Source organism: Pieris napi, chromosome 11 (assembly GCF_905475465.1).
Source record: "Pieris napi chromosome 11, ilPieNapi1.2, whole genome shotgun sequence".
Taxonomy (NCBI): Eukaryota; Metazoa; Arthropoda; class Insecta; order Lepidoptera; family Pieridae; genus Pieris; species Pieris napi.
The window spans coordinates 5704065-5722108 of record NC_062244.1 but is presented as its reverse complement, the minus strand read 5'-3'; the positions used below and the strand labels follow the sequence as shown (position 1 = coordinate 5722108).

General features: G+C 32.5%; 2 protein-coding genes across 7 annotated transcripts; one reads left to right on the top strand and one right to left on the bottom strand.

Moving 5' to 3' along the window:
- The first annotated feature begins 1136 nt into the window (after positions 1 to 1136).
- Positions 1137 to 11560, top strand: LOC125053929 (regulator of gene activity-like). 6 transcript variants are annotated; one of them, XM_047655554.1, is made up of 10 exons: positions 1666 to 2172; positions 2594 to 2690; positions 3368 to 3643; positions 4345 to 4525; positions 6064 to 6240; positions 7803 to 7877; positions 8809 to 9013; positions 10339 to 10503; positions 10977 to 11112; positions 11432 to 11560. In XM_047655554.1, the coding sequence occupies exons 3-10, from the start codon at positions 3371 to 3373 to the stop codon at positions 11504 to 11506; spliced, it is 1287 nt and encodes a 428-aa protein (XP_047511510.1). In that variant the 5' UTR covers positions 1666 to 2172; positions 2594 to 2690; positions 3368 to 3370; the 3' UTR covers positions 11507 to 11560. The 6 variants fall into 6 exon arrangements, with proteins under 6 accessions (XP_047511513.1, XP_047511511.1, XP_047511508.1 ...); XM_047655555.1 differs by lacking the exons at positions 1666 to 2172; positions 2594 to 2690 and adding an exon at positions 1141 to 1293 and having other exon boundaries at positions 7845 to 7877; XM_047655552.1 differs by lacking the exons at positions 1666 to 2172; positions 2594 to 2690 and adding an exon at positions 1141 to 1293.
- Positions 11561 to 14684: 3124 nt separating this feature from the next.
- LOC125053742 (hsp90 co-chaperone Cdc37) lies at positions 14685 to 17487 on the bottom strand. Its single transcript, XM_047655267.1, has 5 exons — positions 17335 to 17487; positions 16676 to 17242; positions 16307 to 16422; positions 15978 to 16167; positions 14685 to 15693 (listed from the first exon to the last, which is right to left on the bottom strand). Exons 1-5 carry the CDS (start codon positions 17365 to 17367, stop codon positions 15469 to 15471), a joined length of 1131 nt encoding a protein of 376 aa, XP_047511223.1. The 5' UTR covers positions 17368 to 17487; the 3' UTR covers positions 14685 to 15468.
- Positions 17488 to 18044: the final 557 nt, after the last annotated feature.

Below are 18044 nucleotides of genomic sequence, written 5' to 3'. Positions count from 1 at the left end.
ACGAAGGTATAACAGCGGCTTGTACTTCGAAAAAAATTGTAACCCAAATTATGCAATAAAACTCTGAATAAAAAATTGTATTGCTTTTCTTTACCCTATTTTCTCATCTTTTCCCTGTAAGTAGGTAGAACACCGCTAATTTAAGTAAATAAAAATATACTTTTTACATAACAGAAATATTGTTTCATCGAAGTATGCAGAAAATAATATTATTTGATAAATTACATCTGCTAAATGTAAATAAAATAGGTAAATTTTTTACTCATAAATGGCAACATTACGTCATGCGATTGCAGCGCCGCGTCTGGGGGACTTCTTTCATGAAAAGGACTATACTATTTAAATACACCGAAACCTTCTTACCTGCTTTTATTTAAAGAGGTCGCAAGATGTACCCAAACTCTATAATGTTATGGTTATGATTTACTTGGATTATAAGTGAGGTACAATGAAGGAAATAAACTATCAAGGTAGTTTTCTACAATCTGCGTAACGAGCGAACTGCGTAATTATTTATTTATGAAGTAGGCACTTAACGGGGAGGTCGCGGGCACTTTTCGTGAAATAAAACTAAAACAGCTATTTAAAAAAAAATGTTGTTTTTCTTAGTGATGTATTCTTTATTTAATCTATTCTTTTCTTCCATATCATGCATCATCATCTATGCATGCATTCTTTGAGACACACGTAGCTTTGTATGCTGCGCTTTAGTGGGAGCCCAAATTTGGGATTCAGATGTAACAGCTATAAACCGCCGAAAACAGTTTTGATGACAGACGATCTCCCTGTCTCACTGCTCGTCCAACATCTATAATCCCTCATAATTTATTCATTATTACTCTAGTTTCTTAATTTTTATTTATATTCTTGATTATTTTTACATATTAATAGGGGGAGTAAAACACCCTGACTTTGAAGGGCTTGCCATATTTTGTCGAATATCCGCTAAATAACTAGAACTTGGTATCCTTTTTTTAAAAACAATGATTGTGAAACTTTTTATTTGACTATATTATTTTACAGGTTGTAATAAAAAAACTTATTCTGATTTCCTTAAAATTATCAAAAAAATCTGTAAAGAATGCGGGTAGACAGACATTAATTCTACCTTCTAATTTTAAGGTTTTCAACTAAGATAGTGAGAAGCGTGTATATTTTATAGTAAATTACTTAATATGACGTAAACACTGATTTGTTTACTAATATTATCACTTTAAAAATAAGTAGATACTATACGTTTTTGATAGTTGATAAAACATTGCGGGATTACTATAAATTCGTAAAACTATGAAGGTAAGTCTGTGTTAATACATAAGGAATAATTTGTGTTTTGTTGCCTACATTATTCACTTACACAGTCTTGTAACATAGTTTAATATGATTCTAATTATTATTCTATGGAATCCCCTACACAGTATAGGTTTAATGTATATTTTCTGATTCCGTTTCAAATATCTGACTAAAGTTTATTATGAATTTTAATACAATTAGCATATGTTTTAAGAAGAATAATTTTATTTCATAATAAAACATAGGTTCAAGATATATTTAAATACTGTTATCAATATGTTTATGAATGTTGAAAATATTTAAAATACATATTTTGACCAAAATTTCATAATGACGTTTTGATTTTGACTTGAGAAATGGTAACAAATTTAAACTTTCTTACGTATAGACAATAGACGTCCTAAATTACAGTTTTTCATAATTATTTTAGAAATATTGAATTAAACCTCTAAAATAATAAAAAAAGAAATTTGCGATTAATTTTACTGCGGATTATTTTATTTGTTTTATAACAAGACCTTTTATAATAGAAATGTGAGATAAATAAGTGACTGAAATCGTAATATCCGGCCTAACAATATGGCCGCCAGTTGTTTAGAGTAATGTGGCGTTCGACAAACCAGAGTGAAATTGTTAAAATAATAAATAGTAACGTAAACATGTATAAAGTTTTCAGTGTTTTATAGCAGTGTTACATGGAAAAAAAGCCTTGGATTGCCTTTGTTAGTGCAAAAAATTATAAATTGTAAAAAATTGAACAGTCAACAAACTTTTGTTTATTTCATTCAAGTGGAAAAACTTAATTTTCACGAAGTGTAAATGATTATGTACCATCCATACGGTTACTAGAATAATAATTAAGGACTGTCGTTAACACATTAGGTAAATATTCAATTTATTAAATGAACAGTAAACTGAATTTGGAACGTCTTCCAGGGTCGCCATTATTTGACAGGAGAATAAATAACCACCTTGATATATATATACCAACTCTATTTGTTATTATTGACTTTTGATAACAATTACCTTTATTTCTTAAACATGTCATTTTCTATGGCTGCATACATGGGTGCACAAACCTAGCCATTTCTTTTATATTTTTATTGCTATTTTACTCTATTAATTCTAATTCCAATTGCCCCTGACATATTTTTTTAATGACAATTTATTTCTGCATTATTAAACATCCATAAGGTATAATTTACATTATCAATTTGAAGTTGGTTCTCCAAAACATATAAATGGTAAAATTAATTGTATCCTATATTTAAAAAGGCTAACATTATGTGATTTTGTCATCTAGGATTTGGTGCACAAAGTATACATCAAGGAAATGATTAGTAATCCTGGACGATTCAATAAGTTAAAGTTGGAGTAAAATCAAAATTTTTCAGTGCAATGTTAGTACTGTCATGCTTAGATTAACTTTATTGCTTGTATAGATAATTGTTCATTGACTTTATATCTTGTACTCTCTAGAAAATCCTGTTCCATATTAACACATTTAGTATTGTTTAAAGAAAGTAGTTATTATTTTGAGATAATAAGACATCAAAATTAAATTACCACTAAGAAACATATTATGTAGTATATTAATGACCATCTGTTGTGGTAACTTTGTAATAAATACTGTTTTTGTATTAGTAGACCCTGAAGTTATCTTGTTTAACTTCAGCATTTAGGAACCTAAACAACAATTATCTAAATTAATAATTGCTGTCATTTTTATTAAATTAATAAATATTAAAATTCTGTTCTGAAGGGGATATAAATAAATACACAAAATCATATTAGATATGAGTTGACTTTTAAAGATTTGTAAACTTATATATATATTAATACCAAAAATTAATAAATGCAAAAAATTGCAACAAATTGCAACAAATTTATGTGTACACAAATGCTGGAATGAGCTAACCATAACAATAGAAATAGTTTGTTCTAACTACTATCTACTGTATGCTATATATATCCTTATATAATGAATAATGAATATTGTAGTTGACACAAACTGTAGACCTTTATTCTTTCTAAGTCCATAAAATACATTCTTTAATGAAAATAACAAAAATTTCAGGGTATGGCAAACTTGAATTATCAACAAGCTCCTAGAAGCCTCGTTAGCGGAGGCGTTGGTGGGCGCGTAGGTTCAGGTTTAGTTAGTGGTGTCTCTGGACATGTGACCCCAACATTTGGTGGCCCACTGTCTCCTGGCCGGAGCAGTGGGACAGCAATGCCTGGTGGGGCACCACCTTCGATGGCATCAAGGTCAACACTGTTTGGACAGCGAGCATTTGCTGATCGGAGAGTGCCAATACCAACACCACTCTCACAAGCAAATTCTAATTCTATGGTACGACAGTTTATTTATTTTTCATTCATCTTTAAAAGTTATAACTAAAATATTAAATTAATCTAAGAAGGTTTATTGTGTAAATAATGTTTATTGTTATCTAAATGCTATATTAATATTTTCAAATTCAATATTTTGTAACTAGTCACCACATTATGTCTGGACATTCTAATCAACACAAAAACTGTTTTGAGAAGCACAAAAGAATGATTACCTGAACAATTGATTTTTCTTGGATTGCAAAAACCTATGAAGAAAAAACAATAAATAAAACAGTCACAATAACTCTGCCCACTTACAGAAACCATTATGTAGCATTAATGGGAAACAAATACACTTAAATGCTTGTACTTGCACATGTTATGTGCTTTGGCTGGGTGAGAATATTAAGACTCATGAATACATTTTTAGGTCATAACTTTTCTTGTCAAACATATGTTGCCGTATTGGCTTTTTATTCACAGTTGTGTTCTTTATTCTGAATAAATTTTCATGTATGTTTTTGTTTTTTGCATTGTATACAGTTTTAGCAGACTTTGATACTAATTATGCAAGGCTGTTTACGGGACTAAGTATTATTTTTAGAGTTGAGATTTAGACTATTACTTGACTCGTCAGTCAAAATAACAATTGGTGTTATATCTCATATCTGAATCTTACCCTAATATGCCAGCACTGCATATGAATCTAAATTTTTTCAGTCTAGTATGGCGAGCCTTCCCCGGTTCAATAGCAGCAACTACCACTCGGTGTTTGGCGAAGGCGGTGACACGTCGACGCCGCCGCTGCTGGATCTCAGCGAGTTTCCATCGTTAACAGCGCGAGGGGCAGGAGACCAAGCGCCAGCTGCGGCGCCACCACCGCCGGGCTCTAAACCCTACGGTAGGCTGATCATGCAATATTACAGTACTAATTAATACGGGGTAAACTCCATGAAACCTCTTTTATATTAATGTCAAACTCGCTGAAATGCATATAATTTTATGTTTTCTTCCATACAATTCTCTCTGCGTCCGAAGTAGTGCGGTCTGCTTTAATAGAGTATACACAGTATTTGTTGTAAAACAAATCATAGGTTACGCCATAAAAACTATTCTTACGATAACTAACACCTAAGATTAGAATAACAGTTCTATAGTGTATGAATGAAGTATGATTATTAACAATCTAGCGACCCGCCCCGGCTTCACGTGGTTAACCGTGATCCGTAAACCTTGATAATATACCTAAACCTTCCTCATGAATTTTTGACAAATGTAACAAATTCCGTGCATAAGTTTTTGAGTTTATCGCGAACAGACAGATATACGGGGCGGAAAACTTGTTTTTATACAATGTATATACTGGACATATACTGACTTTTTTAGGCATTATTTCGACCATGAATCTTACCGTTAGTGGAATTGGCTTGAAATGTTGCCATATTGACGCAATCTATTGCTTTGTGTGTTATGAATATAATATTTTAATATCAGTTAAATGCGTTGTATTTGTAGTCACCTACCACAGATTACATCTCCGTAAAGCCTGATTAACAGCGACATTTTAAATTAATATCTAATTACATACATATCATCAATAATAACTATATATATATATATATATATATATCTATAAACTGAAAGTCATAGTACAAAGTTCGTAAGAAACGCTTTTTGGTCCGTTCAATTACTTTGCAAATCCGACTATCGCGAATGTTTCAGGGTAATACATATAATAATAATATATATGACAAATAACGTAGTTGTCTATTGATAAAACAATTTTTTAAATCGTTTCAATAGATCCTGAGATTACCAAAATTTTAATTGTATCAAAAAAAAAAAAAATGTTTATCACGTATTAAAGAAATTCACTATAGAAGATACAGTCCGTCTAATAAGCACATTTTTTCAAATATTTACCTTGAATTTTAATTTTTAGAATCCGACCTTACCCGTACTTCACAGCATGCAACCCGTGAACATTTGAAATTGTGTAAGATAAACGCGTTTTAATCCGTTAAACTGTGTTTTACTTTAAGTATTACATTATTACACATCGGTCTTATTGCATTTATATTATCTCTATATATGTTACAAAATGTAATCAGCAATTCTAATTATCCAAATTGCCCAATAAAATGTGCTCATTCTATATTGTGTTGAATTGTATGTTGCAACTCCAAACAGGAATATCATGTGTTTTTTGTAACTATTTTATTCTATAAAGAGAGATTAATCTTCGTTTAGGGTTCGCTAAGTGAAAATAATTATTAATATAATTCATATTAATTTAATCAAGTCTCACGCCTACCTCTATTTATTGATAATTTTTCTTTGTAGGCAAGAGATCATAATGTTTTAATTGCTAATTACCTGTACATTTACTTCTTTCAGCTCATCGAGGCGTATCTAATGTCGTGTCTTTAAATTTTCTAGTGGGTATGGTTAAGCAGCCAACGGCAGAACAGTCCGAATTCACGATGTCGTCGGAAGACTTCCCCGCGTTGCCGGGCACCTCGAGTGCGGGAGGCGCAGCGCCTGTCGTCCCGCCTCCTGACCTTATCCATCCAGACACCAAGCCCCCGAGGAAGGGTATTCAGACGTCGCCCGAAGGTATACACGCAATACCCCCTAACCTCCCGATGGGTAATGGGGCAAAAATTTCTAAGGCAAACGGGTGATCAGCCCCCTTCAAGGGGAGCGTTCAAGTATTACGTCACGCAATTTTTGGAGATTATTGACCCCCCTCCCCCATGTAACGCGCCGTAACGTTTTTCTGTACCAATTTATTGGGTACAACGTTTTAACGTTTCGTGACCACCCAGTGACTCTTTATGCCTAAAAGTTACCATTATGTGGTGTAAAGTACTGGAAAGTCGAAAATAATATTAACAATAACGCGTAATTCAATACCCGCCCCGTATCGTAACTTTTTGCTAATAGAAAAAAAATCGTTACGTAATATTTGAACGCTCCCCTGCTTACTTATAGTATTATATTCGTTGGTAGTCGAACCTAAAGGCCACGAGGTAACGAGTATTGTAATCAGCTGTCTGTGTTTCTATAAATTCTAAAATTTTTGTCGAATTTAAACTACAGACTCCAGCCATGAGAGTTAACCATTAAGCAATGGCCAAAACCACTGAACAGATTCAATGAAACATAAATGTTATAATTTATTTAATTTATGGTAAATTAATACAATTACTTATTTGATTCTCTATTTTCCTTCTTGCTAAGGGTCTCAAGGGATATTTTAGTTATAGTTCTAATGAGTTCGTCTCAGAATGAACTTTTAAATGAAACCTCATAAAAACTAAATCACCTATACTATCAGCCTGATTATAAAACGTGAATATAAGTATTGTCTTTGTTGCTATGATTACGATGTTATTACCATATACAAATAATGGAAACATGACTTTCGTGTCTCAAAACTGTATTCGTTTTGACATGTGGTCCTAGTTCGTGCTAAGTCTACTAAGAATCTTACGATGTGTGGTGATGAAATGATGTTGTGTTAATTATTCGCGTTTATATCCGTTAAATTCGATTATTATTGGGTTCAGTCTGTAGATTTATCGATCTAGGTAAAGACTAATTAACAGCCGTGTTAAGTACTTATAAAATTAATTACATATTTACTAAATTATAAACCTAAAAAGCCCATAAAATTAACTGTGGAATATAATTAGTTTAATTATGCATAGGGCAGTGATCTTTTTTAGCTATCTATTGGATTTATGGTGACTTATTTCAATCTTTATTAAATTGCTTAAGTAATTGTACTTCTTAATTAATTAAATTAATGTTTTAAGTGACAATAACATTATTTGGATTATTTTATCTAATCTCGTATATTTGAAAAAAAACCCATAATGTGTATAATCTTCATTGTGATACAGGTTGTGTCATTATAACAAACATTATACCACTTAGAGATTCCATTTCTTTTATATGGAATATTACAAGTTTAGTTTTCTCATCTATGAGCTGCTTTCAGCGTTAAGGTTTCATACATTACGTAGATTTGTTTCAAACTTAGTTAATGAGATTAGATAAAGTAGTGTACAAATATATTGTTTTTAATAACCGTCATTATGCAATACTTACATAAACTTAAATTACGTGAAAAATGATTTTTGATTATATTTTTTCTGCACTGCATGCGTCAGGATCGCTGACGAAAAATGATATTAACCTTTTCTGCCCTAAAGTTGTCGATCAAGGAGCACATTCGGAATTTTATGGTGTGTATTTAAGTGTTTATTTAGGAAATTAATATAGCTTTGAAAATTTAGTGTTTTATTCTTTTGCATGATGTACCACGGGTTATGGTACAAGAGTTTGTAGTTTTTATTTGCTTTTTAGTATGCATGAAAATAGATTCTTTTGTTTAAAAACATTATATGAAAATTGATGTGATAAATTTAAATAATAATAATTTATATAAATATTATTTAATAATTACGAAAAATTAATTTGGTTAATCTTTCTTCATTTTTTAAATCTTAGTAAAGAGACTGGCAGGCAAATCAATAATAATGTAAAATCTTAATTAACAACCAAATAAAAACAGTTTATATTCTGTGCATTAAATTAAAAAATAATAAACTTAAAATAAATTAAATACCAATTCTTGTATTAGTGATATCTATGTCAAAGATGTTTCTCGCAGTGTTAGTTAAGTGTTAGATCATAAAAATATATGGCAACGATTTTTCTTTAACTTACGATTGGTCTGTGTTTTAGATCTCGGAAGTTTGTTTATGTAGTGTAGTAGTAGACTTTGTATATTTTATTTAAATTAATCTGTTAAGTACACATTTAGTATTTTACTTAAAATAAAACTTGATCCCAATAAAATTGAATTCTAAACAATATACTTTAAGTTTAGAGGGTGACACATAATACATATATAAATGAGTGTAAACACTTTTGCTACATCTGTTTGATCAACAAAAATCTCAGTTATTTACTCACTGTATTGTTACGTTTCGTCAGCTAACAATAATTATAAAAAAATATATAATAATTATTGAAAGATATTAAATATGATACTTTAATTTCGTGCAGTTAAGAAAAATGCAGAGCACTCTAAATCTTCCCTTAATAAATACGTATCAGCAAATAAAAATTGTATTTGTCGTATAAGTAACACGTTGTATCATTTTTTTTCAGGTAAAGTTACGAATATACCAGATACGATGATACCTAACCAATATGGAATCGTGGGGCTATTAACCTTTATCCGGGCGGCGGAATCGGACCCCAGTCTCGTATCGCTAGCACTGGGACAGGATTTGACTGCGTTGGGACTCAATCTCAACTCACCCGATAACCTTTACTTAACGTTCGCGGGCCCGTGGGCGGATACGCCTTGTAGGTGAGTTTAATAATACGTGATTCTTTTATATATCTTATATATATAGTACGGGTGTTTTTTTGTGTAAAAACTTCGCAAGTGCCAAATTATTATAATCTTTTCACGTTTAAGAAAGGTCACGGGTACAAAGATGGGACGGGGAAAATATCGTTAATAACGATTGTAGTGGATCTGTATTTTTTAGAAATAGTCTAGTCGACAAGCTGAAAATGGTACAAAATAGAGATACTGCTCTTAAAATTATGTGCGATAGCTCATTGGATCCGGAATGACGTCTAGAAAAATGTGCCAAAAGCGTGTATTAGCACATAAAAAATTGCAAAAGTTATAAACAATTAAAGATGAAAAAAAAGGTATTTAGTTTTATGCCAATATTTAATAAACTATTAATATTTAAGAAATTAAAAAAAAAGATTCTGAAAGAGGAGGAAATTTCCAATAAAAAACTCCGGACTCCCGGAACTCTATCTCCATTTTTTATGTGCTAATATACACGCTTTTGGCACATTTTTCTAAACGTCATTCCGGATCCAATGAGCTATCGCACATAATTTTAAGAGCAGTATCTCTATTTTGTTCCATTTTCAACTTGTCGACTAGACTAAAAGACCTAATATAAACCACACTACACTTAATATGAGTTTTAAGTATAGCGGTGGCTATATGGTCACAGGAGTTCTATAGAATTTCTGGATACCTTTACGCAGCACTACTCTATGTTTAAAGGCACGAAGGACATATAATTAAATAATTTTAGAAAATCTGGTGTGCTTGTTACAGTATAGAGATTCTATTATTTAATAATATACAGATGAGAATTATTATATTAAGTTTGTGATGTTTTTTACGAAATCCAAGGATTTAGTTAATCAAAACTCTAAAAAAAAAATAGTTTTAAAATTTATTTGTAATAATAATATTTAACCTGATTGGTCTTGAGTTCTTACTGTTGTAGTTTTTCTCACTAGTAATATATCATTTAAGTTATTATGTAGGTTTTATTTATCTCTTCTATGTGAATTATTTTTAATAAAAATTTCTTAAACCGTAAAATCGTTATAGTTCCTCGTTCGTTCCACAACTGAGCGTTTATCTCGGAGCGAGGAACCAGCTGCCCATTGATGTTTTTCCGAACCGATTCGACTTAAGAAAAAAGCATATCGATTTTTAAAAAGCCGCCAACGCACTAGCGAGTTTTCTGGGGGTGTGAGTGTCCATGGGCAGCGGTATCACTTCACCTCAGTGAGCCTCTTGTTGTATAAAAAAAAGGTTTTTGTATCTTATAAAAATGTATGCCCATCAAAACCATATTAATTATTCTCCAGACCCCAAGACATGGACTACCACGTCCCGCCCGAGTACTTGATAAACGGCTCAATTAGAGAAAAATTAGCGCCTCTAAGACTCAATCGATATAAGGAGGACTTACTTTTCTATCTATTTTACTGTTTCGTCGGTGATGTACTGCAAATTGCTGCTGCTGCGGAGTTGTAAGTCTTTTTTTTATAAATTGCACAATTCAAATTTACTAATAACCTTGCTTAGGGTATAATATGATAAGAATATTGTGGGGACATGTTAATTTTTTTTAAGCATATATGCACACATGTGACGCATATCTTTTACCATGTATAGATACCGTACTTAGTTGAGCAATTTTAGCTAAGTGATTCAGAGTGTGATTTAAAAACCTGGTGTTGTGCAATGGACATAGCAAATGTCAATTGCGCTCATAACCCATAACTCAGGAAGAAGAAAGCTATTTTCTACATGGTCCTTCGAGCCGGATATAACTACTAGCTAAGTAGCGTTTTTACCCGAATTATTTCGGTCGTATCGTGATAAAATACAACTCCACGATATCCACGATAAGTAAAATCCACAAAAAAATTCAATTCCTCAGATTGTAACTACTTTAAGACACTAGGCATAGATTTTATAATTAGATCAATGTCCTTTCCAGATATAACCGCGAGTGGCGGTATCACATGGAGGAAAAAGTGTGGATCTCTCAGGCGCCAGGTATGCCCATGGTCGAGAAGACGTCCACCTACGAGCGCGGCACCTACTACTTCTTTGACGCGCATAATTGGCGCAAGGTAAATTATTAGTACACCCAATTTCTTCAAAACTGTTTCCTTTTGAAAAATCAACTATTCAGGCGGTCGGCCACAGGTTCATAGTTGGAAATGTTTTAGTATTTATTGTATAATCTACATTATATTTACAATAGATTCACATATAGTTTGTTTCTTTATTTCATATTAAGATTGCTTTGTAGTTTGTATTTTTTTTTTCTTAAATCTCTTGCACTTAGCGTCTTCTGTTTGTTTATTGTATTTTCAATAAGTGCTAAGAAGTGGTAATGTGTACTTTAAAAGAAACTATACATATTTAATACCGTATTATTATTCTCAGGTGGCGAAAGAATTTCATCTGGATTACAGCAAGTTGGAAGGTCGGCCGCAGTTACCGCCGCACGCGCTCACGTAGCGTCCCGCGCCACGCACTTACTACGTAGTTTTGTTATATAAAAAGTACAAGTTATTATGACGTTTCATTTTCAACCCAAAAATTTGTTTTTTTAATCCATTTTATATATCCATAGTACAAATGATTAATCATCACAAAATGTTAGTTTTAAATGCGTTTAGCAATACGAATTTAGGTCACACCGGGCGCGACGGCAACGGTCGCGTCGCGTCACCGTCGCGACGGTAGTACAAGAAAAGTACGGCTGGACGGGGCGTGAGCGCGACGCTACGTCATGTGTTTTATGGGTATTCGTTGTAGTATTCAAACAGATAGCGGGACGCGACGCGTCGCGCCCGGCGTGACGGCAGCTTTGTATTCGACTACAAAACTGGACATGGAGAGAGTTGAAAAGCTAATCGAAAGTGTTCACAGTTTTTTATGATTTCGGCCATTCATACAAAATTGCGAGCTTGAAATCAGCGATTTGGAAATTAATAGGAAGAAATCTCAATGACCTTGTTTCAAAATGCTCGAGAAATCACGCCAAATGGCGGGTCGTCAGACGCGACGCTTACAGGATCAACACGTCCGCAGTCTGACATCCACGCCGCGTCGCCGTCCCGCCCCGTTTGCTGTTGCCTGTTCAACCAAACTTGAATATGGCGAATGCTACACGCTCGATATTTATCGTGATATTTGGATCGTGATTCTGGATCACGATCCAAATATCACGATAAATATCGAGCGTGTAGCATTCGCCTATCGCGTCACAATTAATTCTGCCAGCGATGGAAGAGGACGCGCATACTGAGTCGGCGCCCGCCGCACTTCAAACAAACGACCAAAAACACTTGAAAGAATTTATACTTGTATTAGAAACACTACCTGAGATATGGGACACCTCAAATGCAAACATAATTATTAAAGTGAAAAGGGCGAATGCGTATGAGCAGCTGCTTGAAATTTTTAAGAAAATTAAACCAGGCGCGACAGCTAAAGACGTGATTGCAAAGATCAATTCATTAAAATCGAACTATAGAAAAGAATTAAAAAAAAATATCAGATTCGAAGCGATCGGGTGCTGCAGCGGAAAATGTATACAATCCAAAGTCTTGGGTATTTCATATGCTGAAATTTTTGAATAAAAATGAAAAGCCGATTGATAGTCGTCCATTTCTTGGTATTCCCGAATTTGATTTAATAAATTCAGATGTGTATATTTTTCTCTATCTTGAAACCAATGTTTCGCCCATTTCTTTCGCTTTATACGTTTTTTCAATGCTATCGCTAATATAATAGCAACGCAAGCTTTCTTAATATTGTTACTCATTATTATAATACGAAACGTACGAGTGTATTCAATGAAATTTACCGTCGTACTGACGCGATTCGTATCGAGTGTGTAGTATACTAAAAAAATACAAGATAAATATCACGATAAATATCGAGCGTGTAGCATTCGCCTATCACGATACGTGATACGGATCGCTGGATTTCTAGAAATCTAAAAATCCACGATCCGTATCAATTATCGTCGATAAATATCGAGCGTCTAGTCTCTGGTCGATATTTATCGCGTCACAATTAATTCTGCCAGCGATGGAAGAGGACGCGCATATTGAGTCGGCGCCCGCCGCACTTCAAACAAACGACCAAAAACACTTGAAAGAATTTATACTTGTATTAGAAACACTACCTGAGATATGGGACAGCTCAAATGCAAACATAATTAATAAAGTGAAAAGGGTGAATGCGTATGAGCAGCTGCTTCAAATTTTTAAGAAAATTAAACCAGGCGCGACAGCTAAAGACGTGATTGCCAAGATCAATTCATTAAAATCGAACTATAGAAAAGAATTAAAAAAAATAACAGATTCGAAGCGATCGGGTGCTGCAGCTGAAAATGTATACAATCCATAGTCTTGGGTATTTCATATGCTGAAATTTCGAATAAAAATGAAAAGCCGATTGATAGTCGTCCATTTCTTGGTATTCCCGAATTTGATTTAATAAATTCAGATGGATGAATTCAGATTTTTCTCTATCTTGAAACCAATGTTTCGCCCATTTCTTTCGCTTTATACGTTTTTTTAATGCTATCACTAATTTAAAAGCAACGCAAGCTTTCTTAATATTGTTACTCATTATTATAATACGAAACGTACGAGTGTACTCAATGAAATTTACCGTCGTACTGACGCGATTCGTATTAGGGATGGCGATCTGAGATCGATTAATCGAAGAATCGATTTTTCGAGCAGAAAATATCGATTTTTTAAATCGATATGAAGTACTGTGTCGATTCACTGAATCGATATATCACCCTTGAAAATCGACATTCGATTTTTTCTGTTTTGGTATAAACCATACAATTATTTGCATTTAGTTGAATGTGCCTGAATTATAAGAGTGCTGCCGGTTAAAGAGTTAACTACTCATAAACTCGCGAGATGGCTGTATGTTTAGTATCCTTTACTCGCCTCTCTTTAAAACATTCAGTATATAAAAACTTATTTTTTTTTTATAGTTGATCTTATAGTTTGATACGGTAATAAAAATAATTGTTATTTTTGAATTCCCTGATTTTATTGATAAGATATCGTTAATTGCAATATTAATCTTGTTTTTAGTAAAATTGATACAAATTTACATTGTAAACGCAAACTTGAAAAAAAGATCGATTTTTTAAGAATCGATTTTGTAGGCCTCGATTTTTTCGTGAATCGATTCATTAGACTACGATTCGAATCGATTTAAAAATCGATCTTTTTCGTAAAGAATCGCCATCCCTAATTCGTATCGAGTGTGTAGTATACTAAAAAAATACAAGATAAATATCACGATAAATATCGAGCGTGTAGCATTCGCCATTGAGTAGTCAGGAATATCTTTGAATTTTACATCTCAGCTTACACTGATGTTATGGTGTAAGATATTACATTAGATAGATGATAGATTTACAGATATGCACGAGTTTAGAGTTCGATATATATTTTTTTGTTTCACTCGTGATATAATTCGAAATTCATGTTTCATTTCTTTTATTAATTAAAAAAACATAATTATTTATTTAAATGAACAAATTTTTGAAAAATTAAAAAAATCCGGTTTAACATTTAGAATCTACAAGTTTTTCTCTTAAAAAAGTTTGATAAAAAATACTTATAATACAAGTACTTTAAATAAAAACACATTGTGAGTAAATCTTGAGTTTATTCAATATTTTCATAAGTTACAACAGTTCTATTTAAATTGGGTTAAATTGAAAGAAAATATTACTTTATTTGTAATAACATTATTAAAAATGTGAACTTGACTATGCTACACAATAAGAATTTACATAGATTTTTTTTAAATTTTAATACAAGCGTTTTATTCAAGGCTAATTTGTATTGCTTAAGATTACTTTATGTTGGTGTTTTTATCGAGACATCAGTCTATTTATTGGAAGTACTAGTGAAGTAGACTAACAAGAACATTTAATAATATATATGACCCTTTGAAAAAAAACCTACACATTTAAATTTAAAAACACATTTGTTTTAAATTTTACTAAGACCTAAAATGGCAATGTTACATGTATATATAAATATTTAAAACAAAGTGCAAGTTTTGAAAATTTAAGTATCAAAATTAAATATCTGGTAGGTGGATCTCATTCCCTTTGTATTAGCACATAATGCAATTCTGTAATTGCATTATTTTGCTCCGTATGTCAACCTTATCATCGGGTTCCATTAAATTCAACTTTCTAACTTATGTGGTACAGGTTGAGATACTATTGCTGTTTAAATATTAAAATTTGGTTTGAGATCTAAAATGTGCAGCTGTAGTAGTACAGTCAAAGATGTGCAACCAAAAGTAATTACAAGTTTACAAAAAAATTTATTCTGATTTCACGTTCCAATCCACTAACTATTAGATTTAAGCAGTTATTATGTTAAAAAATGTTACACTTAAGCAAAAGTGATCAGAAGAGCTTAATCTACATCATCTGTTGTAGAGTATATTGGTTCTTTTTCATTTTTATCTGTCTTTTCAGCCTCATTGTTTTTCATAGTTGGTTCTTCATCATTCTTCCCGGGCACCCACAGACCTGCATCTACACATCTCTTCATATAATATACAGCTTCTTGCTCTGGCATCTTAGCTATGGTTGCTTGAAGCATTGGTATATCTTGTGAATCAAAACATTTTTTTAATTCCTGTAAGGAAAAATTGTAGATAAGTTGGGACATTTATATTTAATTTAATTAATGCACTTAGCCAACATGTACAATTTAAAAGAACCAAAATTAAATTTGGTAGGAAAAATAAAGTAAATTTAAACCAGACTTATGGGATAAGATTTTACATGTATGCAAAATGTTCTATTGAGAGTTGCATGCTTTAGCCCTTGGGCCAATAATAATTGTTCATAATATACCGCATTAAAAAGAGACTACATCTTCTTAATAATAATAATATGATGCAACTATATTATACTCACATCAGGTAACTCCTCATATACTTCAACTGGATCGAGCCCACCTGGTCCCAGTCGAGCCTTTCTTTCTTCTTCCTCTTGCTCACGAATTGCCTCCTGGATCTTTTCAGCAGCACGTTTCTTAATTCTTGCTTTAAACTGTTCACACTCATCATCAAATGTATCTTTATAAGTTTTTTCAGCTACTTGGATTCTGAAAAAAGAATATATACACTATAATTGAACAACCTAGGTATTTTTGAAGAACACTTCAGGTGTCTGTATTTAGTCACTCTTAGAGCACATGGATTTTAATAAACTTTGAACTTAACATTTAGAATTAAAAAAAATACCTTGTAAAGAAGGACCCCACACAGCCCCGAGGGTCAACATCCAACTGCTTAGAGAGCTCCAGGATGTATTGCATGCATATGGTCTGATGTGCTACATGTGCCATTAGGTCATGTTTCTAAAAAAAATAACAGGGTTCAACAATCAATATAACTTAAGCTATAGGTGTAAGCTCTATTAACATTATTACAGGAGATGAGGATACAATCTGTTTAGTCTTTGGGTTGTTATATTATATACTAATTCACTGAGTGTTACATTGTGACTAAAGTTAAGACTTAGTTTGACCTATGTTGCCCATTTTAAAATCCAAATTGTTTTTAACATACATGCTAAGTAATAGCTCTAAGCAAGACTTAGAATTAACTAACCTCTTCCATTTCTAAATTGATACACCATATGACAAGATAGTTTGCTGTTTCCTCACAAACTAACTGGCTATGCTGTTGCAGGAATTGTTTTGAATCATCATACTTTCTTAACATACCAAACTTCTTCAAAAGTTTTTCATTTTCATCAATGAACTTTTTCATTCTAGCTTCTTTTTCTTCTTCTGTCAAGTTTTCTTCCTTGGGCCGTGTTGCGTTAGTATTAATGACTGTTTTAGTAAATCCTGGTTCACTTATGGTATCCACATTCCATGGAGTTGTTTTCTCTTTCTTTTTTAGTTCAGCTTCCTTTTTTAGGATGGCTTTTTCTTCTTTTTCTAACTCGGCAAGGGCCTTTTTCAAGGATTCTAAATCACTGCTGTTAGGTGCAGCCTCAGCTATCTTTTTCTTTGTCTCACTAACTTTTCTTAAGTTCTCTGCTTTACGTTGTTCATGTTCTTGTTTTTCGCGCTTCCGCTCTTCCATTCTCTCGACTCTGGCTTGGTGACGCCATCGGAATAATGACGGTGTATCGATGTTTGGATGCGTTTCATCTTCATCATCAGAAATCTAGAGTAGAAAGCAGTTGACAACATTGTAAAATTTTCTAGTCACATTTGTTTTGATCATAATTAATTAGAGTTACATTTAACTATACTAACCTCAATATCCTTCCATTTACTGTAATCAACCATATTTTTAATGTAGGTTTATTTTATTTCATTTAATTTTATCACACGAATTTGTTCTAGAAACAGGTAACACACACCGCTTTTGTTTTATTAAATAATTCGAAACACCGAGAACTTCAGTACCTAGTTTTTTTTTTTTTTTTTGGAGTTTATGGCCTGGTATCTAGACCTTTAGGCCAATTCAGTACCTAGTTATGACAACATAAGAACAGACTACCAATATTGAAACATTACAGATTAAGAATTAAGATATAAGGAGCACAAATCGTAAAGGTTCAATTATTAGCAAAATGACATCTAAATGATGCATATCAAAGATTCATGAGCCTCTTAGCCGTGACTTAGCCACATTGAGTTCTTTTAAATAATTATTGTGAATTATTCTGAGATAGTGTATAAGGTTATACGGTATGAGTCTCTAGAGTCTGGCTAATGAAAGAAGTTAGAAGATAATTGAATTATTTGAAAACTTTCGGATGGCAACACAGAATGTCATTGAATTTCTTAGGTTAATATGATTTAGTGCGTTTTCCAATTACAGAGCATTATGCGACTCAGTGCCGCACAATGCCGCATAATGCTGAAGCTTAATTGGAACGTGAATTAGTTTTCAAATGCATCAGCAGAGTGCGCTAAGTCAGTGTTGAAAAAAAAATCTTCTGAATAGAGTTAGCAACCTC

Bases quoted from the DNA above. Each gene is read 5' to 3' on its own strand.
- LOC125053742 (XM_047655267.1), bottom strand. From the start codon at position 17,367: ATGGTTGATTACAGTAAATGGAAGGATATTGAG. The intron at 17,243-17,334 runs GTTAGTATAGTT...TTTCTACTCTAG, and splicing joins GTAAATGGAAGGATATTGAG to ATTTCTGATGATGAAGATGA. The intron at 15,694-15,977 runs GTGAGTATAATA...TTTTCCTTACAG, and splicing joins TATATGAGGAGTTACCTGAT to GAATTAAAAAAATGTTTTGA.
- LOC125053929 (XM_047655552.1), top strand. The intron at 6,241-7,802 runs GTATACACGCAA...TGCATGCGTCAG, and splicing joins TATTCAGACGTCGCCCGAAG to GATCGCTGACGAAAAATGAT. The intron at 7,878-8,808 runs GTGTGTATTTAA...ATTTTTTTTCAG, and splicing joins AGCACATTCGGAATTTTATG to GTAAAGTTACGAATATACCA.